The sequence below is a fragment of the Danio rerio genome, chromosome 13, assembly GCF_052040795.2.
Source record: "Danio rerio strain M-AB ecotype USA chromosome 13, GRCz13ab, whole genome shotgun sequence".
In the NCBI taxonomy this organism is placed as follows: Eukaryota; Metazoa; Chordata; class Actinopteri; order Cypriniformes; family Danionidae; genus Danio; species Danio rerio.
In genome coordinates, this window is record NC_141033.1 from 12,568,742 (window position 1) to 12,595,176 (window position 26,435).

Below are 26,435 nucleotides of genomic sequence, written 5' to 3' on the forward strand. Positions count from 1 at the left end.
TGCAATACATAGACCAGCCCATCTGGCACCAACAAACATGCCGCATTCAAGGTCACTTAAATCACCTTTCTTTCCCATTCTGATGATAGGTGTGAACTACAGCGGATCGTCTAGACCAGTGGTTCTCAAACTGTGGTACGTGTACCACTAGTGGTACGCAGAGGAATCAAATGTCATATGTACATGCTACATATATTTCAAAATGTATCAAAAATGATTTATATATGAATATGACATATACTAATATTTATTATATTATTATATAGCCTATATTTCTGAGGTCCAGGCAACATTTCTAGGTGTTGATGAATTGACTACTATCTGTTAATATTTTACATTTAAGTACAGCACTTTTTTACTTTTTTAAGAACAGTAACCTACCATTTTTACCTTTTAAAACCACATTTTAATTTAAATGTTGATTTGTTTTTAAATATAAGCACAGTACAGTGTAATGTTCAGACTAATTATTATGTTTAAAGTGGCTGACAATAATAAATATTCTTAATAATACCATTTAATCAGACGCATTTTGAACTGTTCAGAGCTTTAGCTGCTTTACTGGGCTTATATGATACTGTATTTCAAATCAATACTGCTCATTATGGTGGTACTTGGAGAGACTATTTTTTCTGAGGCGGTACTTGATGAAAAAAGTTTGAGAACCACTGATCTAGACAATGCTTAAATGCATTGAGTTGCTGCCATGTGATTGGCTGATTAGAAACTTGCGTTAATGAGCAGTTGGACAGGTGTACCAAATAAAGGGGCTGGTTAGTGTATGTATTTGATTGAATCTTTAATTGATCTAGGGAACTTTCACTGACTAGTCACAACATAAGACAAGTAAAGCTAAAGCTATTAAATAGGTACAAATACTGTACCTAATGTTAGTTAATAATTACTAGTATATAAAAACTACCAATAGTACTAGTGTCACATTTGGGATACAAGTCAAATCTGAATAACTGATATCTCAATGAATAGCAGATCCTCATACTGTAAAAGTTAATAGCATTTTTTTATTATTTATGTGAAATGTATTGCTAGCCAAATGACTAAATATTTATGTTCAGAATATTTACCATTGAAGCACTAATATTTGTATATCTAACAAATACAATGTATAAGGAGCTAGGTAGACAACCATTTAATGAAATGATAACTAATAAGGATCTAATTAAAAAGGTAGGCTACTAAAAATAATTGTTGAGTACATAATGGATCTTAATTTAGACTTAATTTAGGTGACTTTCTAATGTATGTATTTATTCATTTGAACCCTCAGAATCCAGATTTTTAAGTAGTTTTATGTTGGCCAAATATTGTTCTATCATAACAAGCCTTACACCAAATGAAAAGGTGATGTATAAATCTACATTTCTAATAAATAAACACTTAAAACTTTTTTTCTTTGCTCCACGATCACGTGCTCAAGTATTTCTTTGTGTGAAAAAAGCTTAAGCTGTAAATGTGACAGTTGAATTAAGGCATTTATTTAGTTTTTCCCTTGTCGCTTTAGTGATATTTAGAGATTTTCAGTGATAATCAGAGATTTTAGCAATTGGGAATTTATCACTGTTTACAATAATGTATTGTGTCTAATTGTCAGTGGTGTAAAACAACAAACTATAAATACTCTAACTACTGTAATTGAGTAGTTTTTCTCAGGAATTGTAATTTAATAAGTAGTTTTAAAAATGTGTACTTTTACTTTCGCTTGAGGTCATTTTTAGTGCTGTATCAGTACTTTTACTCCACTACTTTCCTTCAACCTGCGGTCATTACTTTAACATTTCTTGTCTATGGGAATTTAAAAAATCAGTCCTGTAATTCCAATTTAATTGCACATAGAAGGTACAAGTAAATCGCATCATAATGAACCACCTCAAGACATTGGTGCTTTTTAATTGAAGCAAACAGTTTGGAAACGTAAAGGTGACCAAAAAGGTGTCCAAAATCTTTACACGCATTGACCCAGAGACTGTTTACATGTGTGTCACTGAGAAGATGACAAATGTTTACTGCATGATGACCGAAATGGCCTTAAACACCCAGCAGGCACAAGATGTCAACATGACGTCAGATTAATGTTGTACCCCAAAGTCATAGAGACATTGCATTTTGTTTAAAAATGAAAATTGGATTGGGTTGGATTGATTGTCAGAACCCAGCAATCAGGCCAACGTCAATGTCCAACGTCCAACCTAAAATCAACCAAATATCAACGTCTAATGATGTTACAGCTTGATGTTGACGTTACAACTATGACGTCAATAAGATGTTGGATTTTGGTTGATATACCGGACAAAGAAATGTCAGTATTTGACGTCAATATGACGTTGGTTTAAGATCTTGGCTCGATGTTGAATTTTGGTCAGTTTCTAAATCTAAAATTAACTAAATATCAATGTCATTTGATGTCATTATTGAACAGCAAATGACGTTGTCCTTAGATGCTGGCTAGCCATTGAATTTTGGTCACCTGACATCACAACCTAAATTTAACCTTTTATTATTGTCTTATGACGTTGTGTACCTGCTGGGCAATCACTAAATGCACTACACAATGTTACGTTTACACACACATTCACAAATTACATATAAATGCATCAAATGCTCTTTTTACAGTGTAATACTCACAACTCACTACTCTTGAGTACTTTTGAAAGGTCGATTTTTTATTCATACTTTAAGTAATATTTACAACAGATTCTTTTACTCTACTTGCACTACATTTTTAGACAAGTAATGGTATTTTTACTTGGGTATGATTTTTCAGTATTCTTTCCACCACTGTTAATGTTTACTTTTGTGGTGATAGAGCACTGTAACAAGCAGATAAAGTGTACACTGTAAAAAAAATGTCTGTGATTTTAAAAAGTAAAAATGCTATGGTAAAAATCCACAGCCTGTAACAGTAAGTTTCCCTAATATATACAGTTAATAACCGTAAAATGTCTCAGAATTCCCTGTATTACACTTTTTATGCCTTTTTAGGGTTTTTTGAGTTTCTTGAGTTGTGCACATTGAAGCTTTACATCTAATGTTGATAAATATAGTAAATTGCATTAGTTTTATGTCTGTCACCATGATGGTATTTAGAAGTAGTGTGAATGAATGACACTGAGCATCATAGCTACTGTATGTCTCACCTGCTTATGGTTATTGTGTTTTTGTCTGTGTAACAAGTTGTGAATATGTTAGTACTTCAAAACATTCCAGGGTAAAAAAAAAAAAAACTATCATCAATATTCTGTGTAGTTATGTTGATTAAATGCATGTATGTTTTGTCATGAGGTAAGTAAAAAATTTGCCGCGTTGCTGAAATCTGTGGAGAATGGTTAAGAGATGTGGTGAGTGTACCATGAAAACAAGTGCAAATCAGCTCACGCTTCTTCCCTATTTTATAATGACATTAGTCAATGGGCGGATCTTTCTGACTTCCCTGTGCTGTCGCTTTTGACTGTAACATTACGTGCAGACTGTTTGACTTCGACCTGAACGGAGATTAGACGGGCAGATTCTCTCTCTCTCTCTCATTGACGGGGACGGGGAGCAAGCATGAGCGTCAGTTCAACACGGAGCAGCGAGGACATCGACGAGCTGGAAGCTGTGAGGTGAGCTGGTGAAACTTAGTTTATTTTGTCAAACACTGACCAAAACTCATAATATATATATATATATATATATATATATATATATATATATATATATATATATATATATATATATATATATATATATATATAACTTATTTTAACTCCTCTTGATGAACTTGTTTTAGATTGGGTTGGTTTTTATCCCCACATTTAGACTTAATAATATAATTTCAGAAAAGTATTCTTTGCAATATATTAGCGGCCAATGATTATCAAAGTACATTGTTTACAGTAAAGCTATGTTGTTGTTTTGAAGTCATTTGCATGCAGCTCCAAACCGAATATTCAAAGTAGCGTGATAAACCATATAAAGACCGAGTCATAAGTTGTCACTGACAATTGTGCGAATATAAAACCAGCTTACCTCAATTTGTTTCAGTAGCTTTCTAGGTATGTTGCCTTGGTTCATCCCTCGATAGCCTATAGTAAGTAGCTTGAATCACCTGTGGAGAAAAAAACGAGGAAAACAAAAAACATGAAAGGCACAGTCGTGTTTTAAAGATCAATTAGTAAAGTTACACCAGTAGGTTTATTGCTGAGGTTCGCGTCAGTGAAAGAACGAGGAAATATTTCTCTAACTTTCCACGTGATAACAATAAGCACATTAAATGTTATGTCATTAGATAAACCAGTTGCCAGAACTTAGTCCTGGTGGCCTGCAGAGTTTAGCTACAACTTCCTTTAGCACACATGCCTAGAAGTTTCCAGTATACATGAGCTTGATTTGCTGGGTTAGGTGCGTCTAATTGGGGTTGGAACTAAACTGCAGGAAATCTGCCCTCCAGGACCGAGTTTAGTCCCCCTGCAAATTGCAATAAACCATTACGCTTTTATATGAAATAAAAATAAATCTTATCATGTTTTTTATTACTTTAAAGAAGACAGGACCAATGTTTTTTTATTTATTCACCTGTTCCGCTAGGCCTAGTAAATTAGTTATTACTAAAACAGAAAAATTTGCCATAATTTACTCACCCTTTATTCATTCATTCATTTTCTTGTCAGCTTAATCCATTTATTAATCCAGGATTGCCACAGCAGAATGAACCGCCAAGTCATCCAGCACATTTTTACACAGCAAATGCCCTTCCAGCCACAATCCATCTCTAGGAAACATCCACACAAACACACAATTTAGCCTACCCAATTCACCTGTGCCACATGTGTTTGAACTTTGGGGAAAACCGGAGCACCCGGAGGAAACCCACGCTAATGCAGGGAGAAACCCACAGAAACACCAACTGAGCCGAGGTTCGAACCAGTGACCCAGCAACCTTCTTGCTGTGAGGCAACAGCACTACCTACTGCGCCACTCTTTCGCCCTAGTCACCCTGTAGTTCTTTCAAAACAGATTGAGTTTTTGATAGTTTTTTCCAGTGCCATCTGAAATATTCTTCTTTAAGCGTTTTCTCAGGCTCCTGTGTATAGGTTTAGTAATGTAACTTTTAGTAATGTCACTCATAGGTCATTTTATTGTATTTACTTATTTTTTTTAAGTGAAAACAGAACAAACTCATCGGAGGCTGGCAAAAGTAGATCTTCAGTACATTGCTTTGCAAAATAAATATTTATGTCCTCAAATCAAGATACGATTACTTGAGAGGCAAAATGAAGACATTAAATCATGTTTTCTACAACACTGGAAGTGTGCTTCTGCTTAAAACAAGAGCAAATTGAAGTATTATTTTTACAATCATTCATTCATTTTTTTTTCAGCTTAGTCCCTTTATTAATCCGGGGTCGCCACAGTGTAATGAACCGCCAACTTAGCACGTTTTTATGCAGCGGATGCCCTTCCAGCCGCAACCCATCACTGGGAAACATCCACACACACTTATTGACACTCATACACTATGGACAATTTAGCCTACCCAATTCACCTGTACCACATGTCTTTGGACTGTGGGGAAAACCGGAGCACCCGGAGGAAACCCACGAGGACGCTGGGAGAACATGCAAACTGACCCAGCCGAGGCTCGAACCAGCGACCTTCTTGCTGTAAGGTGACAGCACTACCTACTGCGCCACTGCGTCGCCCGATTATTTTTACATTGAAATTTAATTTAATTAACCAACAATGTCATACAGTTAATGTGAATATACAATCAATTAACATATCAATAAACAAACAAAAAGACAAATGTATTATTTGTGAATAGGATGATTCTGTATTACAGCGAGAATCGAATAAACATCTTCAATGGAAAATACTATTTTTACAGCCATACATAAAACATCCATATATATTAAAGTAATTGAGATGAACACATGAATTGAGATCAGACAAAATTACATTCTCAATGCAAAAAAACAAATAGACAAAAATAAGATACTATTAAAATTGTCAATGATCCGATGAATAGCAGTTGCTTCTGGTTTTATGAAGGTATAAATAATGTATAAATGTGGACTTTTTTATACTTCATTTTCTATGCAATATTTTATTGTTTACTGTATCGTTAAAAATGAAATATTCTGTTTCAACTATTGTACTCTTTGCTCATCAACGTAAACTATGTAATGACAATTCAGGCACATGTTCACAATTACTCTGGTTTTAAACTATGAATGTATTGAGAGATGAGCAGATGTACAGTATGTGTGTGTGAGAAATGTTATATTGTGTTATGTGGATGCCGACATAAATAACACCTTAAAGCAAGGTTTTATGTTAAAATGTCTACTCTCTTTCTTTCTCTGTAGCTGGTATCATTATGATTTGTCCCGGCATGCAGCTGAAGCTCTTCTCCTTTCGAATGGGGTGGATGGGAATTTTTTACTCAGAAACAGCAACAAGGGTGTTGACTGCTTCGCCTTGTCTGTACGGTAAGAAGTGTCCTCTTTGGATGTCGCCTAAGCTGAATCGCTTTGAGACAAAAGTCCAGTATGCAGAATGCACAAAATATACTTGAACGTTTTCATTGTGTGTCCTCAATTCAGTCGATGAAGAAAAAGTTCTGCCAAAATACATTCAATTTACCTTAACAGTACATGGCAAAACATATTAAAAGTGTTGTATTATCATTTAGTGAATATAAAATATCTTTTACAGCAAATAAAGTCGCACATTATACTTTTAAGAGGGTTTTAATTTTTGTTTTGGAGTATTACAAGTGCCATTAAATTGTGAATTATATCATCCGTTTCACATCAATAAATTTCTCAGTGTTTCAAATGAGTCAGTTGAAGATTCATTATCTCCAAACCCTTTCAATTGTGTGAGCCTGCTCTGATTAGCAGGATGGTCCAGTCCAGATTTTACAGCTGATGTCAAAATTGTAGGACAGTAACAATAATATAGATTTTAGAGTATCTATTAGAGCTTGAATGTGGCGTCTCTGTATTTGTTGTACACATTTAGCTATGAAATGCAATCTAATATGTAGGTTTGGTCTGTGAAGTCTGTGTGATTTATTTAAGTATATTTTTGTACATTAATTCATTCATTTATTCATTATTCTTTGGCTTAGTCCCTTATTTATCAGGGATCGACAGAGTGGAAAAAACCGCCAACTATTTTGGTATATGTTTTACATAACTGGGGTGACACCCACACATTCTCGCATCCACACATACACTCATACACTAAGGCCAATTTTGTTTACCCAATTCACCTGTAGCGCACGTCTTTGGACTGTGGGGAAAACCGGAGCACCTGGAGGAAACCTACGGGAACATGCAAGAACATGCAAAGTCCACACAGAAATGACTACTGGTCCAGCTGGGATTCGAACCAGTGACCTTCTTGCTGTGAGGTGGCAGTGCTAACCACTGTGCCCCTCATGTACAGTACATCAAAGTGAAAATAGATATTGACTTTCATTTTGCACATCATTCCCTTGTAGCAAACTAATGGTTGTGGTTAATAATATTGTGGCAGTAAAAGGACCTCCTCTTTAAACATGAAAGCAAATGGTCAGACTATTTGAAGATTTCCAAAAAAAACAATTGTGGTTTATTTTCCACAGATTAATCGGTCATCTTAACAATAGCAACGTGCGCTAGCAAAATAAACACTGTGAATATAGATTCCACAGACTTTAAGCATCATTGCATACACTGCAAAAAATGCTTTTCTTACTTAGATTTTTTGTCTTGTTTCTAGTCCAAATATGTAACAATTCCTAAATCGAGAAGAATTTTCTAGACAAGCAAAACATACTGTCTTGTTTTGAGAAATAATATGCCAATATTAAGTGAGTTTTTCCGTAAAACAAGCAAAGTAATCTGCCAATGGGGTAAGCAAAATAATCTTGTCAAAAGAAAAAACAAGATTAATTTGCTTACCCCATTGGCAGATTATTTTGCTTGTTTTACGGAAAAACTCACTTAATATTGGCATATTATTTCTCAAAACAAGACAATTTGTTTTGCTTGTCTAGAAAATGCTTCTTAATATAAGAAATTTTAGATATTTAGACTAGAAATAAGACAAAAAATCTAAGCAAGAAAAGCATTTTTTGCAGTGTATAAACAATTTTGAAAAACATTTATGCTGCTTATTTTTGTTGTTGTATAAATCCTGAATTGATTCACAAAAATGGCATTCATTAAAGACATTATTTGAAACATTTTTGTTTTTAATTACTTAGCGAATTTTTGAATGGATACTATGTGTAATATCTTCAGCTAAACATACTGTAGGTACAGAAAGTATTCAGACCCCTTTAAATTTTCCACTTTTTGTTACATTTTAGCCATTTGCTAAAATCAAGTTTATTTTTTTCCTCAATGTACACACAGCACACCTTATTGACAGAAAAACACTGAATTGTTGACATTTTTGCAGATTTATTAAAAAAGAAAAACTGTAATATCACATGGTCCTATAGTAATTAGACCCTTTGCTCAGTATTTGGTAGAATTACCCTTTTGATGTAATACAGACATATCAAGTCTTTTTAGGAAAGGTGCAACAAGTTTTTCACACCTGGATTTGGGCATCCTCTGCCATTCCTTCTTGCAGATCCTCTCCAGTTCTGTCAGGTTGGATGGTAAACGTTGGTGGACAGCCATTTTGGGTTTCTCCAGAGATGCTCAAACGGGTTTGAGGTGCTTTCACACCTGTGAATTGATTCATTTGTTCCGAAACAGGGATTAAAATTGTTACAATGTTGCTCTTTGTTCTTAGTGCGGTTCGCTTACACACAGCAAAGTTTCTAAACGGACCAAAAGAGCTAAAACAAGTCACGTGTGAGTAAACTCTCCTCACATTGGTCAAAGTTTCAAGGTTCATTTAGCAGAGTCCTGCTCAGCTGTCATGCGTCCTTATTTTAATTTATGACGATGAGCAATAGACGTTATAAGCGAAAATCTGCGCTTTCATTTTGAATGGTGACACCCACAGATGCCATCACTAAATGTGGAGCAGGGGTAAGATTATCTCATACACAGCAGTTGGCTTATGCATCATAGGCTTTACATTATAAATAGAAATAGATAAACTACTGCAGTTCGGTCTATTTTCCTAACTCATAAACAGCTCTGGTTAATAGTTCAGCATGCTTTCACTTTCGTATTTTACATGAAACGCACAATTACCGGTAGGAATGACCTCCCACCCTACTCATCATTCTCTGTTCATAAAGCCGTTTATGCCTGCCTTTTACATATCCATAATACACTGTGATATCGCCGGGCTCGGATCGTATCGCTTTCTCACTACAATCAATCTGCTCCAGAGTTCGTTTTTTATTCGAGCCGAGACCACCTCAGTCAGGCGATCTCAGAGCGATCGTTTTGGCGCGGAGCCAAGCACGATTGCTGGATTCACATATGCCAAACCGGCCGCGCTAACTGGGCAAACGAGACAACAAAAGTCTAGGTGTGAAAGCACCCTGAGTCAGGGCTCTGGCTGGGCTATTCAAGAACAGTCACAGAGTTGTTGTGAATCCAATGTCTTGTTGGAAGGTAAACCAAGGTTTTCATCCAGTATATTCCTGTACCTGGCCGCATCTTTCCCTTGATTGCAACCAGTTGTTGGGACTGTATAGTTTGCTCTACACATACTGTTTAATATTAAGGCCACAAAGGTCTATATTGGTCTTATCGGGCCAGATAATCTTATTTCTCCCCATCTTTGAGTCTTAGGTGTTTTTTTAAGTCTCTTGCACAGGGGAAAGGCTTCTGTCAGGACACTCTATATAAAGCCCTGACTCTTCAGGACTGCAGTGATGGTTGACTTTCTACAACTTTCCCCCATCTCCCGATTGGATTTCTGGAGCTCAGCCATAGTGATCTTTGGGTTCTTCTTTACCTCTCTCACCAAGGCTCTTCACCCCTGATAGTTTGACCAGCTCTAGGAAGGGCTCTGGTCATCCAAAATGTCTTCCATTTAGGGTTATGAGGCCACTGTACTCTTCAGAATCTTAAGTGCAGCAGAAATGTTATGTAACCTTGGTCAGATCTATGCTTTCCTACAATTCTGTCTATGAGGTCTTCTGGCAGTTCCATGATTCACACTTGCTTTGACAATCATTGTGAGCTGTAAGGTCTTATGTATACAGGTGTGTGACTTTTCTAATTAAGTCCAATCAGTATAATCAAACACAGCTGCACTCAAATGAAGGCATAGAACCATTTCAAGGATGATCAGAAGAAATGGACAGCACCTGAGGTAAATTTATGAGTGTCACAGCAAAGGGTCTAAATATGATATTATGGTTTTTCTTTTTTAATAAACCTGCAAAAACGTCAAAAGGATTTCTAAAATATATAGAGCAATAATTAATTCTAGAGGACTCTCAACAGACTATATAAGTTTAAATTGGGAAAATGATTGGGCATTATTCTGAATCAAGACCAATGGGATAAAATATGTGCACACCTCAACAAGCTCAAGAATGTGGCGTGAGTTTTGTTGGAAAAATGTATTTAGATTCTTTATTACACCAAAAATGAAATCATAAAAAACGGGGACTACTCATCCTTGTTGGAGGAACTGTGGGGTAAAAGAGGCACATCATGCGCATATATTCTGGCAGTGCTCAAGAATGAATAGTTTTTGGGAAATAGTGCGCTCCGCCATCAAGGATATTTTTGATATTCGTATTCCTAGATCATCTGAAGTACTTTATCTAGGAGATACTCCGATTAATCTTAAAAAAAAAGATAAATATATATTTAAGATATTTTTGGCAACAAGTAAAAAAGCTATAACCCAGAAATGGTATAAAGAAGAGCCACCATCTAAAGATGAATGGTTCAAAATGATAGCAGAAGTTAAGGATATGGAAAAAATGACACATGCACTTCGATTACAATTAGAGACCTTTGGAAAGAAATGGAGTAAATGGCTGGCTTTCTCCTCAACAACAATATAATTATTTATAATTGAAGATTTACATAATTCTAGAAGTTATGTACAATTTAAAAAATATGTTTAGCAGTCTAATTATATTTTATTTTATATGTATTTATTTATTTTGATGAGGTTAATTTAATATTTGTATGCATGTATGTATATAGATACACATGCGTGGAATGGATGTATTTGCCTATATAAATGTGTATACATATGTATATTTATGTATCGATGTATTTTTTTATTTGTTTGTTTTGTTCCCACTGGTTATATGTTCCTGAAAAATCAATAAAAACTAAGTAAAAATATAAAAATAAAAAACTGCAAAAACGTCAACAATTCAGTATTTTTCTGTCAATATGGGGTGCTGTGTATAAGAAATAAGAAAGAGTGAAAAATTTAAGGGGGTCTGAATACTTTTCGTACCCACTGTATCTGAACTTTTTTTTTTGTAACAATGTAGGATGTCACCATAAGATGTGTCATGTTCTTTTGACCTTTTATTTAGTAAACCAAAGTCAAACGATGGACCAATGTGCTTTTTCTCTTAGCCCCCTTTTTTCCGTTTCTCTTAAATTCTGAGACTTTTTGGTTTACAAGTTTTTCAGTTCCCTTTTCTCTTATAAGCGTCAGTTGTGATGCTCACTGTTGCCTTGCATCTTTAAAATGACATTGTTACTCTCTCTGTGGAAGGTATAAATCGGAAGCTGACTCACAAAGCCCATCTCACATCTCTGTGACAGATTGATTTGTTTTTCATGTCCACGCTTTTTTCAGAGCAAAGGATTCAGTGAAACACTTTCATGTTCGCCGGCAGTTTGGCAGATATTCCTTTGGCTTCAATGAATTTCCTTCCCTACAAGATTTTTGCAGTCACCTAGCCAATCAGCCCTTGCTAGGCAGCGAGACAGGTTGGTGGTGCGCTTTTAATTTACAAACTCAGCACTGCTTTTCAGTGGCATAGTGACCTTGTTTTCTTTTTCACTCCTGCAACCAAAGGAAATCTGATAGTGCTGCGGTTCCCATATCCACGGCAAGTGGAAGAGCCATCGATTTATGAGACGGTGTGTGTGCATACTGCCATGCAGACTGGCCGACATGAGAATGACCTGGTGCCTAATGCTCCAGCAGTAAGTCAAATTCAAAGCATACCAATACACATGAATCAGCAGCAGAAAATAATCTGCAGCCTGCAGTTGAAGTCCAGCTGCATTTTCTGTATTCATGACAGGGTTTCTGCAGATTTCACCAAGTCAGATTTAAGACTTTAAGACCAGTTGGAATTAAATTTCAGACTTAAAGTTTTTTTCTCATGGCCTGTGGAAAAGTTTTTTACTTGCCCCATTAAAAAAAATCATATGTAGTTATTTCTTAGACATATTTTAAATGTGTTAAACAAGCACACTAAAGTTATAAACACATATACTTTTAATTAGGATAATTTTCCTATATATTATATTAACTTAAATCGATGCATAACAGTCTGTCCATGTCCGTGACCTCACCAGGTAGTTACAAATACATGTTACTCAACTGTTATTGTTAAACAACTGTTAAACAAACGTTATTGTGAGAAAGCGAATTAACCCATATTGGTAAATAGAGTTCATACATTTTGCCTCTGTTAAAAGATTTGAGATGGATTGTTGGAACTTAGGAAAAAAGGCCAGTTTAAATTACTAACCTCACTCACCTATGAGTGAATTTAAGGGCCCTCTTATACACCCAGCGCAATAAGGCGCAAGACGTGTTTGGCACGATTTGTTGCTATTTTCAGATCAGCACAACCCTAATTTTCCTGTTTAGCGCCACTTTGTTTAAATAGCAAATCCATTTGTGCCACTTTGTGGACTCATGGGTGTGTTAAGGTGCATTGTTGATGCGTTGCTATTTTGAGAAACTGATATAGACTGCACCGTTGACCAACTAAAAGCTTGTCTAAAGTCAGACACAGTGTGTACTTAATACACGCAGGATGTATAGCAATGCACAAAAAAAAATCTATGAAAAAAAAATAAAGGATTAAAATGTTACAAAAATTATTTTGTAAAATAAAAAACCTTCATGTCCGGGGGTCGTTTTTCAGTTTATTCATGACATGCTCGTCATCTGATGGTCAACTATCGCTGTAGCCACTGAGATAGTAGCCTGCTTTTATTTATTTTATATGTTTGGTGATTTTTGTACTGTGTTGATGGATGAGATGTCTGTCTGTTTTTATTAAAACAGCAGTTAAACCTGCTGAAAAACAGCATTCATGCTGAGTCAGGCCCGATTATCTTTTAATCTTTTCCTGTTTAAAAATTAAAAATAAACAAATAAATAAATTAGCATTTTTATTCTGATGTTATCAATATTATGAGTATTACTTATTATATGCATATTTATATTTGTTTTAATAAAAACAAGTTTAGATTTGTCCACCTGTTGGGTTTTAGAATTGTATGCGTCACCTTATGGGGCATAAGAATTGGAAGTGTGTTTGGATATAACTCAGTTTTTTGACCAGACTTCGTTATTATTGTTCATTTATTCATTTGCTAGAAATTAAAACTGAATTAAGTTTTGAAACAAATCTTTGCTCTTAACAAATGAAATTAAATATGTAGGCTAATGGATGTCTTTATTGGAGTGCGTACAACATAGTTTCCTCATTTACGAAAGTAAAGGAGTAAAAGAAAGAAAAAGTAAAGATGCTGAATGGAGGAGGCTCATTCTTTATCCTTGCGCTGCAGATGGTCTATTTAACTGTTTTCTCGCTACTGAAGCATTCAGTTTTTCAACTAGCAAAGTCTGCTATGTAAATAGCGAATGCGCCATGGTACGACGCAACTGACTCTTAAAGGGAATGGGAGATGAGACTCTAATTGGTTTAAAGCATGTTATGCTAAAAACACACTTATAACTCATAATGGGCTCTATTTTAACGGTCTAGGCGCAAAGTGCAGGGCACAAAAGCATTATGGGCGTGTCCTAATCCATTTTTGGTATTTTAAATGCTGGAAAAAATATGCTCTGCGCCCCGCGCATGGTATAACTGGTGTGTTTTGAGAATAAACCAATCAGAGTCTCATCTCCCATTTCATTTAAGAGTCAATTGCGTCGCTCTATGGCGCATTTGCTATTTACATGGCAGACTTTGTAAGTGGAAAAACTGAACACTTTAAAACAGTGAAGAAAAAGTTAAACATATTGCATAAAAAATAAGCCTCCTTCATTTGGCCTTTACTTTCACTTTCTCTCTTTCGTGGATAATGAAATGGTATCGTATGCTCTCCACTGAAGACATGCATTAGCCTACATAATTAACTTAGTTTGTTAAGTGCAAAGATTTGTTTCAAAACTGTTTCTAAATTCAGTTCTTATTTCTAGCAAACGAATAAATGGACAAAAATAACGAAGTGTGGTCAAAAAACTGAGTTATATCCAAAGACACGTCCTGTGCCCCATATTGTCCAAAACCTGACAGGTGGGCAAATCTAAGCAAATATAAATATGCATATAATAAATAATACTAATGATAAAAAGAATTTACAAAAGCAACTTATAGTGAACAAACATCCTGTATGTATTAAGCAATGTGTAAGCAAGGCGTACAACTGATGTGCTCTGCGCTGGACTTTAGAACTGCTTTCATCTGGTCTATTGAGCAGTCTATTTTCATTCCTCAAAATAGCTACGCACCAATAATGCGCTAAACACACCTCTTTTCTAGACTGAAACACTCATGAGTCCACAAAGTGGTGGAAATAGATTTGCTATTTATACAACATAGCGGGAAACAGGAAAATTAGGGTTGCTTTGGTCTGAAACTAGCAACACTTCGTGGAAACACGTCTTGCGCCTTATTGCACCAGGTGTATGATAGGGCCCTAAGAGAATAAGCACAACCCAGTTAGACCATGTGCCGTGGCGCTAACTAGACTTTGCGCCTAGATCACTAAAATAGAACCCTAAGACTTTTAAGACCTTTTTAAAGTAATTTTAAGACTTTTTGAGACCCCATGGACTGCATGAGGGCAATTAAAAGATATATTTGACATTAAATGTATCTCATCTTAAACTTAAATTTAATCAAGTATTTTAAGTTGAAACAAGCTGCATCTAGCATATGTATTGTAAGAAAATTATGAGGATGTCTTGAAGATCTCTGTGAAGAAGTTTATTCAGCTTAGCAGACTCAAAGTTCAGTACATGGCAATCCCCTATGTTTAGCTGAGTCAGAATGAACCCTAATCATTCTTAAACGCAAACCTTTAAAGTAAATGAAGTTGGTCCATGGCTATCATAACAGCTGAGACACCCCATTGTCAATCGTGCTGAGGCAACAAAACTGCTGACTTTTCTATAATCATTTAGTACTTTTGGGAAATGAGATTTAACACACAATTTGGAGTGGAAGTTGGGTTGAGGCAGACTTATTTTGTGCACCATTGCCACATTGTTTAATTGTGCTGCTCATAGATACAGGGTTTTTAAACATGTGCAAAGTAGACTAAATAAGCTATAGAAATGTTGAAAAAATAAGGAGGAATTTATAACAGGATAGGGCTGTTGTGTACTGACAAAAATACATATTGTTGATTACTGTTCTTGTTCTTATAATAATGATTATTAAAATATGACTTATAGAATACATACAAAGAGTTTCTATTATTTTTCAATATGAATGATTATTTTTCACTTATTTATTAGACATAAATCAAAACCAACAGCTACAAAGTGTATCAGAGCTTTATAAACACAGCATTACCACCTTTAAATCAAAGCATAAAAAGCAAGAGGACATTGGACAAAAACACAAGGTACAAGGCATTACTTTAAAGAGAAAAAACTTTAAGGCATCCCAATTGGCACAATCAACCTCACAATGATGGATAGACATAACTGATTTAACTGTTGATTCTCTCATTTAAATGGAAAATATGCATATATGCACAGTTTTTTTTTTTTGTGTATACAACACCTATTTCTGGTGATTTTTTTAGGTGTGGGTAGAGCTAAATATATATTTTGGCAAATTTTCTATTTGATCACTGCAACTCTTCTCTCTAATTATTTAAAAGAAAAGTTGAATGAATTTGAACAGTTTAGTTACACAATTGATCTTCCCTCATGAGTAAATGAATAAATTATTTACTTCCAACTTCCCATTTTTTGCAGTCTGTAAAGAGTAATACAAAGTACAAACGCAATTCGGCCATTTGATTCATGAGTGCAGCAGAAACACGTGATTGGTGTTTAATGACCATTTTGACTAATTATTCTCCACCTCCAGGCTTATTAATAAAAAAAGAAGTTTGTAATTCAGCTAAAGTTCAGCTAACGCTGTCAACTTATTTCAAGAGTTCACACATGGATATTGTCTGATAATAATAGCAGGTTTGTCATGCTGTCCTAGGAGAGGGGCTCCTGCCCGGTCAATGAGCATGTAAGGGGGTTCGAGATCAGGTAGTTCTCGAGCGTTCACCCTGGTAAAAAAGCAAAGAATGAGATAGGGTAGATGGGTGGATTCTTCAAAAAACAAAGATAAGTGAGTAATGCTAGAGTTAATCCGATTGGTTTGCCAATGTTGATGAGAGACCAGCTGCGATCTTTCATATCACGTGCTCCTCTCAGAATTAGTTTGTGAAACTTCCTTTCTCAACACCCCCATAGATGAGACGTATTAACCAAATAATTTAGATTAGTTAAGATTTATTGAATGTTAAATAATCTATGAGCTCTTCAGCAATTCAGAGGTAAACTGTAAGAATGTTTCAGAAACGTGCAAGTGAAAAAACTAAACAGTGAATGTTTAACATTCTGTTCATTCCAGCAGTTCTGAACAAAGAAAAAAAATCTCAGTTGCCCTTTGAATCTTGAAACACTGTAAAAAAATCCAACTTGAAAAAAGTTACATGGGACTTTTTTTGTTTGTTTGGCAAAAATCAGAAAAAATGGCTGTACAACTACATTTACCACGTTTACTAATTCAACATTTTCTTCATTGCATTAAAAAGATCAGTTTTGTGAGCAAACCTTTGCAAGTTTACCCAATAAAAGTTTTTACCAACTTGTTACTTTACCTCACTTGTAAAAATAAAGGTTGCAGTATTTCTAAACCTAACAACAACGACAAAAATAATAGTAACACCAATAATAAAATTGATGTCATTATTATTAAAAAACAAAAACAAAATACTACTGCAATAAAGCTGATGTAATTTGAGATTTTTATTCATTTATGTTTATCTTTTTCACAGCTGCAGAAAGCCTTTTAATGTGAATTTTTCATATTACATTTACTTAATTCGCTCTACAAATAGAAACACTTCTATTTCTTAAGAGCATGTGGACTCTTAATTTGTATTTAACTGTTATGTATATGTATGAAAGTGTTTTCCTAACAAAAAAGAAAAATTTAAATGTCTAAAAAATCTAAAAATAAATTGAACTTTCAAAACAACTACCCAAAATATAAAATTAAACACTCAAACAATCAAATAATAAATCAAAATGCATTCATAAATGAGAAATCAAATGTATTGGATATTTAATTTTCATTAATAACTCAGTAAAATCCTGTAATAATTAAATGACAAATCAAATGCTCAAACTACCACCTCCTGGTTCTCCCTATTTACACACACACACACAGCTGGAAGCTCATGATTGACTGATTACTAATATCATTTGTTCTTATTTGTTCTTATTTGAGATCATTGATCTTAAACCTGACACGATAAAAACGTATATGTTTTGATGTTATTTTAATCTCCTCTACATATAATCATGTTGAAATAATGGTTTCACTATTATGTGTTTCCAATATTTGCATATTAACATCTACGTTGATCCTGGAACATAATTTTTGTTCAAAAATGTAATCCACACCTAAACTCTAGCCCTAAACCCAACAATAACCGTAAATTATTCCCAAAATCACAGTTAATAATAGTTGGATAACAATAATGTAGAAGTGCATAAACCTGAGCTTAAACTATAAACGTATCCCTTAATTCTGATTGGCTGATGGGAATGTTGTTCCAGGATCAACGTAGATGTTAATCCAACAACATGTCCAACTTGATGAAATCAGGTTGGTGGCCCTTTGGAACACTCGTTTAATTGTTGAGATGTTTTTTTTTTTTTTTTTTTAAAGTGACACATTTTTCTCTTATATTTAATCTGGCTGCATTTTCATCATTATTTGCTGCTATTTTATCAGACTCAACTTTCGAAACAACGTTCATCAGAAATCAACTATTAGCTCAATATCTGGTTAAAAACAAATATTTGCATGCAATGAGTGGCATTTATCTCTGTATTTATCTCTAAGTAGTACTGTCTCTTCTTCTGAAATTTTTTAATGTGGGTTTATGTTGTCAACAGCTCGGAACTAAAGAAGGTTATCTGGTTAAGCAAGGAGCATTTGTCAAGGTAAGCTGTGCTATAAGTGTGTTACTATATACTGTATTATTCTTCTGTTCTTATTGTGCTGTGATGCCTAGTCATTTTTCCCCTAAGGTATCAATGAGTAATCTTGGTCTATCCAGTGTATTGACAGTTATTATAATTTCTAATCACGTCTAGCAGTGAATGCCAGTTTCAAGCTATTAAGGCAAATAGTGACTGGGTTAGACTGGATCTAAATAAACATGTTAGCTGACTGGATTCTTCTTTATTTGCTTTCTGGGCAGAACTGGAAGCAGAGATGGTTCACACTGAATAGATATGAACTGAAATATTTCAAGGACAAAATGGTAGGTGCATGTACTATATAAAGTAAGATTTATAATTAGGTAAGAATTTTTTATCTCACAGAAAACTCTTTTTAGTTTGTGGAGCCGATTCGGACCCTGGACCTGACGGAGTGCTCTGCTGTCCAGTTTGATTACAGTCAGGAGAGGGTCAACTGCTTCTGGTAAGACATTTATCATAGACCTACATTTGAGATATCAGAGCTCTGTATTATCTCCATAATCATGTTTTACATATTGAGTATCCGAGATTGGCGAAATTTTAGTAAACATGCTTTCATTTTGTTTGGTAGAGAAATTATAATTAGCTGTATTTTCTGGTGAAGAAGAACTCTTTAAATGAACAAAGTTGACTCTATTGTTACTTGATGATTGTACTTTTGATAGCATCAGGTGTGTGTAAAAAGGGATATTTAAATTGATCCATTTCAACTTCTTTAAATACAAGCTGCAGATTCTGCTTGCTGAAATAAACAGATGCTTAAAACAGACAAGCTATCACATTGCTGCGGATCATAGATCAGGGATGTCAAACTCAGTTCCTGGAGGGCCGCAGCCCTGCACAGTTTACTCCCATCTCTACTTCAACACACTTATCTGGCTGCATTTACACTGCATGATTCAAATGACTCAATTCCGATTTTGTACTCATGTGGCACAGATCAGATATGGCCCATGTACAGTTGAAGTCAGAAATTATTAGCCCCCTTTTGAATTTCTCTTTCATATTTCTCAAATGATGTTTAACAGAGCAAGAAAATTTTCACAGTATGTTTGATAATAGGAGAAAGTCTCATTCGTGGAATTTTGGCTAGAATAAAAGCAGTTTTTAATTTTTTATTAACCATTTTAAGGTAAAAAAAATCCCTTTTAAGCTAATTTTTTGACAGTCTACAGAACAAACCATCGTTATACAATAACTTGCCTAATTACCCAATCCTGCCTAGTTAACCTAATTAATCCTTTGAATGTCACTTTAAGCTGTATTGAAGTGTCTTGAAAAATATCTAGTAAAATATTATTATTATTATTATATTATTTCAGTTATTAGAAATTAGTTGCACGCCTGCACGCACGCACACACACGGGAAAAAAATTAACAGGGGGGCTAATAATTCAGGGGGGGCTAATAACTCTGACTTCAACTGTACATAGCAAAAAACAAATCACACGGATTCTGATTTACTCAAACCAGTTTCAGGCCTTGTTCATACAGTATGTGGGAATTTATCTAATATGAATCAAATCCGTGCCCTCATATCTGCAGTGAAAGCAGATTGTAAGAAATTAGGAAGGTAATGCTGACTCGTAGGGGGAGTATCACAATGGAGTGTCAGTCAAAACACTTGAAGCAAGATCCATTTCTTTGGGGTTTATTTACCAATGCCAGTACATACTCTCCACATGGTATAAGGCTGGTTTCTAAATCATAAATACATAAAGACCAAACAAATAAATCAATTAACAAAACTCCATAAATAAGCAAGGAAAAACTGCATATACAAAACAATACTTCATAAATAAACACTACAAGAAAACATAACTCACATTTACACGCAGCCACAACGATTTTCTACACGTCACAAAGATTTTCTACACTGATAGATCAGATTTTCACCTGTCAATGCGAGTCACGCTAGATTAAAAACCGTAGCGAATGACGTCAACTCTGACGCTTTCATTTCGGAACAGACTTCAGCAGAGTCGCAAACCATAAATCTCATACACGAGGACTAAAAAAGCTTTTATATGGTCATGTAGCACAAGTATTTAGGCAGAAAGAGAGCGAGAGAGTGCAACATCTGCCACAAAACCAATATAAACAAACTGTTGCATACATTACTTGCATAAATTACACTATGGACATTACATTAAGATGCTTACTGGTTTAAAAAGGCTTAGATTAAAAGAAGACGGCCAAATGAGAATTTTTCTCGCATAAACTTTAGTCAAACAACTTGTCAAAAACAATAAAAAAAAATAAACCCAGCAAACAGTAAGTAAGCCCAGCTCTGTTTTTCTTGCTCATTGCATCTTTGGCGTGTGCTGTGTAAATACAGACAATCAGATACGAGTCACTTTTAAAAGAAGATGTAAGCAGGTCATCAAAACAATCGGATACAGTCGCAGATTCGGAATTGATCATTCTGATCTGCAGTGTAAATGCAGCAAGGCTTTTTGTGTTGTGAGAGATGTCCTGTTTGTTTTTACATCTGAAACTTCTGCAGTTGTCCAAGCAGAAAATAACAGCCTATTTTTGGCAACTGAAAACATGTGTTGAATTGAAGAGTGGAAGTTGATGCTTTCAATATTAATTAAATGAAACAAAGTAAAACGTATACTGTACAATGACAAAGATATAATTACAGGATATAAGTAGGATGTAATGACAGTCATAATATGTAATAGGACGTAAATGGCAGTCATAAATATTGTGCAGTTAACATCGGTCTATCTGATTTTCCTAAATGTAAGTGATGCTCAGAAAAAGAGGAAGTACAGTCAGGAACTGCTATACATGGACTTCCTCCTGCCCACATATTTTCCGACGCTCAATTTCATGTTTTACTTCACTATTTATTGAGGATTCTTCATTAAACTTTTGTTTTTCCTTTGTCTTCTTCCTGTAGTCTGGTGTTTCCTGAGAGAACCTTTTATTTGTGTGCAAAATCCGGAGCCGAAGCAGATGAATGGATTAAAATACTACGATGGAAACTGGTAAGAGGAACCTGAAGTTAGCCATACAAAAAATCCACTATGAACAATCAATATATACATAATGTTTAACATTTCAAGTAGTGTCAATTATTTCTATTCAAGTGGAGTTCTTGTTAGTTCTTCGTTTAGTATTAAAAACAAATTGTAATACCTCAAGAGAACTTTACTGATAGTGAATGTCCAGGCATCACCCATATGCTGGACATATACCAGGCCATTTTAACATTAAATCTGTATGTAATGTATTTAACATTCTAGTATTGTTAGCATGCATTAAAGCATTAAAACAACATAGACTTTTTGGGTAGTGGTCTTATTAATTAGATTCTTCAGACACTAACAGTTCATCATGAGATATTAATACCTATAAAATATAAGTTAATACTTAAAAGGTACCTATTTCAAAAATCATTTTTGAGTTTGGACAGAACTGTGTGTAGGTATAGTGTGTCCACATTTAGGAGTGATATAAACACAATAAGTCTCTTTATCCGAATTTACTGATGAAATAATAGGATCCAAATCCCTCCCATTTTGAGGTTCACCGCAACGTGCTGTAGGAGTGTAGTTTCCCCGCCCACAGAATTGATTGACAGTTGCGTCTCTGTCAACGCATATAATCATATTCACAGGACAGGACGTGAGCAAAGCAACCGGGAATAAAAGATCTGTTTAGCTAAGATCTGTCAAAAGTTTCAATACATTCCTTGGTATTTTTTTAGCTTCGCTTTTAAACTGTATAACTTTGGTCAAATGTTTTGGGTATCCTTCGACAAGCTTCTCACAATAGTTTGAAGGAATTTTGGCCCACTCCTCCTGACAGATTTGGTTTAACTGAGTCAGATTTGTTGGCTGTCTGGCTCGCACAAGCTTTTTCAACACTGTCCACACATTGTCTAGAGCAGGGGTCTCAAACTCGCGGCCATTTGCGGCCCTCAGTGCAATATTTTGTGGCCCGCGCTGACCGCTGTACACTGACAGAATCAGAGGAGCGGGGAGAGAGAGCGCTCCCCGCTCCGCTGATTCTATCCGTACACAGCGGTCACTGGCATTCCCCGCCAGCCGTGTAAACAAAGGGGCAGGGATGCCGGTGACGTCACCACGCACCCTGCCCCTTTGTTAGACGCTGTGACGGGCGGGAAGTGTTTAGGAGGGAACTCGCGCCGGCCAGAACCAAGATAAGCTGTTCCCGCCCCTGCCTGCCACTTAGCTACCTATCTGCAGCCTGCCACCTACCTAGCTACAGCCTGCATCTTATATATATTATAGGTAGATACAGACTGGTACAGACTGATGTGACTGGAGTGGGGTGGGGGTGTTTTATTTATACATATATACGCCTTTTTTTAGGTGAGGGAATGGAAGTTTGGAGTGAGTTCCCCCACTTTTTTCCCTAGGATTTCAATAAGTCAAAGTACAGGTCTAGACTTAATGATGATCATCTTCAAGCCATACTGAGGGTCTCAACTGCTTCCGCTCTAAAGCCAAATGTGGTTCAGATTTGTGAGAAGAAGCGCTGTCAAGTCTCTGGCAGCAAGAAGTAGGCAAAAGATGCCATGTTCAGAAGAACTGTTCATAATCTTCACTCAATGTTCTATTAATGTTCAGGACACTTCATGTTCAGAAGAAATAATTAAAACTGTTAATAATGACATTTGATCCCTTATGCGGCCCAGCCTCACCCAGACTTTGCCTCCTGCGGCCCCCAGGTAAATTGATGAGGATTGAGGTCAGGGCTTTGTGATGGCCACTCCAAAACATTCACTCTGTTGACCTTAAGGCACATTTTAACTAATTTGGCAGTATGCTTAGGGTCATGGTCAGTTTGAAAGACCCATTTGTGGCCAAGTTTTAATTTCCTGGCTGTTGTCTTGAGATGTTGCTTCAGCATTTCTACATAATGTTCTTCTTCATGATGCCGTCTATGCTATGAAGTGAACCAGTACCTCCTGCAGAAAAACAGCTCCACAACATGATGCTGCCGCCCCCATACTTCACAGTTAGGATGGTTTTCCTAGGCTTGTAAGCTTTTCCTTTGTTCCCCAAATGTAACACTGGTCATTATGGCCAAACAGTTCAATCTTAGTTCCATCAGACCACAGTACATGTCTCTCTAAAAATTATTCTTTTTCCCAGTGTAATTTAGCAAATTCTAATCTGGCTTTTTTGTTGATTCTGGCTTGTTGATTTTCTCATGTTGTCACACAAGGAAGCAGTGTGCTTGAGGTTTTCCTAAATACTATTCTACAGTTGTGCCTCCAATTAACTCAAATGTTGTCAATTAGCCAATCAGAAACATCCAAAAACTTGAAACCATCATCTGAGCTTTTTCAGAGGCATAATATTCTTGTTGTATGTAAACTTGATTTTCAAGAAAGTTATAACAATTTCTCAAAAATATCTCTCACTATTCTACTATTAAGCATAAAAGAAACAAATGTGACAATCCTAACTTACCTAAAAGAGAACAAGTTTAGTCACATTAACATCAGACTTTTTTTAACTGGTCATGTGCCTTTTTATACAGTGTTTGTAAACGTTTGGTTTCAACTGTATACTTTGGGGACATAACAATGAAAGTTTATTAAATCATCTAAGAAGAACTGGGCTAATTAACAGAATTTAAAAGATGAGAGTTGTTTGTGTGTGTTATTTGGGAGGTAGTTGACTCAGACTCGGTAATGCACCTTAACGTTGGTTGCTGACTGCCATTAAACAAAGAAGATTAGTTGGATCAACTGTGTTTGATTAGTGTTGGAGCAAAACTGTGCAGAGCTGCGGCCCTCCAGGAATCTAGTTTGAGACCTATGATTTAAACCAAGCAAGCAGGTTTATAGTATTAATTATAAACATCTCTCTTTCTTGTCTGTTCCTCCATCTTCTTGTATTTCCAGTCACAGGTAAAGAAAGGTAGATGATGTTCACCAAGAAGAAAAACTGGAGCAAAATAAGAGTCATGTTCAGTTGTGTTTGTGATTACACAAGATACAACAACTGCATCTGATGCCCTGTGATCTCCAATGGAGCAGTTATAAAGAGTCTGGAAGCTGTGTTGGCAGTCTAACTGACAGAAGGTTTTTGTTTGTGTTTATGGATACTGAATTTTTTTCTTCTTCTCCAACCCAAGATATATTTGCAGCATGAAGATAATTGTTCCTTTAATAAGTGTCTGCTACCAAACATATCTACATAAACCCTTAATATATACAGTACATCGGAAGTAACAATGCTTTTAGAATAAGACCTTATAATGATGATGCATTTTTAAGCCATACTGGAAGTGTCCATCACTCTTGGTTTCACTGAAACAACATCTGTAAGTAAATCCATATAGAATCTGCGCAGAAATATCTGCAGATCCCATCAAGTCTTTATTTACTAGTGTAAATGTGTGTAAATATATATTTATTCAGTTTTTATATTCATTTCAGCAGTATGATTGAAAAATATGCAAATGTTTAAATGTTTTGTCTATAATAGAGTTTGTTAAGTACGATTTTCTGTCTTTTAGCAGCTATATTATACTGTTAGAAGGACTTGCGTTTACCAAACAAGCGGATCTAATTGTATTTGCATTGTAAACATTAAATAAAAGCTAAAAAGTGATTGGTTTTGTATTTGATGGTTTAGGTTTTTAGTTACTATGCTCCCAAAATCATTCTGCAGATTTTTGCTAAACTTGTGCGCAGACATTTTTGGCAGATTCTGTCTGGCTCTGCCTTTAAAATATTCCCACTGGCATTTTTGCAGAAAATAAGCTCTGCAGCCAATAAAAGGGGGGGCTGTGGTGTCTTAAAAAGTATTAAAAGTTGTTAAATCAATGTAAAGAAATTTAAGCCCCTTAAAAAGTATTTTGCAAGGTATTAAATTTTATATCATTTTTGATTACGTCATGTATTGTTGTTTGCCTTAATTAAATCTGCGAACATCAGTATGCTGTTTGGTTTATGAAATCAATGTAATCCTACTAGATTTGACATCATGCTGCTTTATTTACTGCAGTAACCAAGGCAACACTATTATTCTGCATTGCATATTATGAATTAGCTAGATTTAATAGATTTTTATTCAGTATATGAATAATGTTTTAATTTTGGAGTAGTTTTATACATTAATATTTAGTAAATACACAGTTAAAATCTCGCCAGTGTTTCCGGTTGAAAAGTGTTTATAAGGTCTTAAAATGTATGGAAAGTGTCTTAAAAAGGTTTCACTCTCTGATTCTGGTATATACATAGTCTCAAAAACTGTTTATGATTCTTATATAGTTTGTTCATTAAGATAATCTGAATCATATCTGTAATTAATTTTGTAGCCTATAGGCAATCACCAGAAGTCAAGTTTAAATCATATATTAATATAATATGATGTCACAATGACTAAGTTTCCTGTCAGTCTTTATTTAAAGCACATTTTAAATTCTTTGTGTGTGATTACGTGAGTAAATACAACAAAGTGGAAATTGGAGTACTTTTCCTGTTCAGTATGATGGCGTATGATGTCCTACTTGTTGCCAGTCCTATTTATAATAAATATGTCATATGTGTTATTATTACTTATGTCGTAATATAAACCTTTTCCGTTTTAAGCACAGTTTCAGGTGTTTAACCATGAACACATCTGATTCTGGGTCAACAGAAGTGCTAAATTTTGAAGCATGATCTACAAAAATGTCGTCCCAGTAGAATGCTGGACATCACCAAAGTAAAAATTATAAATTCTCTTTCATTCATTTTCCTTTGGCTTAGTCCCTTTATTCATCAGAGGTCGCCGCAGCGGAATGAAACGCCAACTTATCCAGCATGTTTTACACAGCAGATGTGGTTCCAGCTGCAACCCAGTACGGGAAAACATCCTTACACATTCACAATTCACCTATAGTGCATGTCTTTTGACTGTGGGGGAAGCACCCGGAGGAAACCCACACCAACAAGGGAGAACATGCAAACTCCACACAGAAACGGCAACTGACCCGGCTGGCGCTCAAACCAGTGACCTTCTTGCTGTGAG

General features: G+C 35.4%; 1 protein-coding gene across 2 annotated transcripts; it reads left to right on the forward strand.

Moving 5' to 3' along the window:
* Positions 1 to 3,470: 3,470 nt before the first annotated feature.
* Positions 3,471 to 25,031, forward strand: dapp1 (dual adaptor of phosphotyrosine and 3-phosphoinositides). 2 transcript variants are annotated; one of them, XR_015505127.1, is made up of 9 exons: positions 3,471 to 3,620; positions 6,366 to 6,488; positions 11,743 to 11,876; positions 11,965 to 12,095; positions 18,340 to 18,387; positions 18,648 to 18,710; positions 18,786 to 18,871; positions 21,338 to 22,326; positions 23,148 to 25,031. XR_015505127.1 is itself a non-coding variant. In NM_001017691.1 (9 exon segments), coding segments are annotated over 9 exon segments (753 nt in total). In that variant the 5' UTR covers positions 3,489 to 3,564; the 3' UTR covers positions 24,344 to 25,031.
* Positions 25,032 to 26,435: the final 1,404 nt, after the last annotated feature.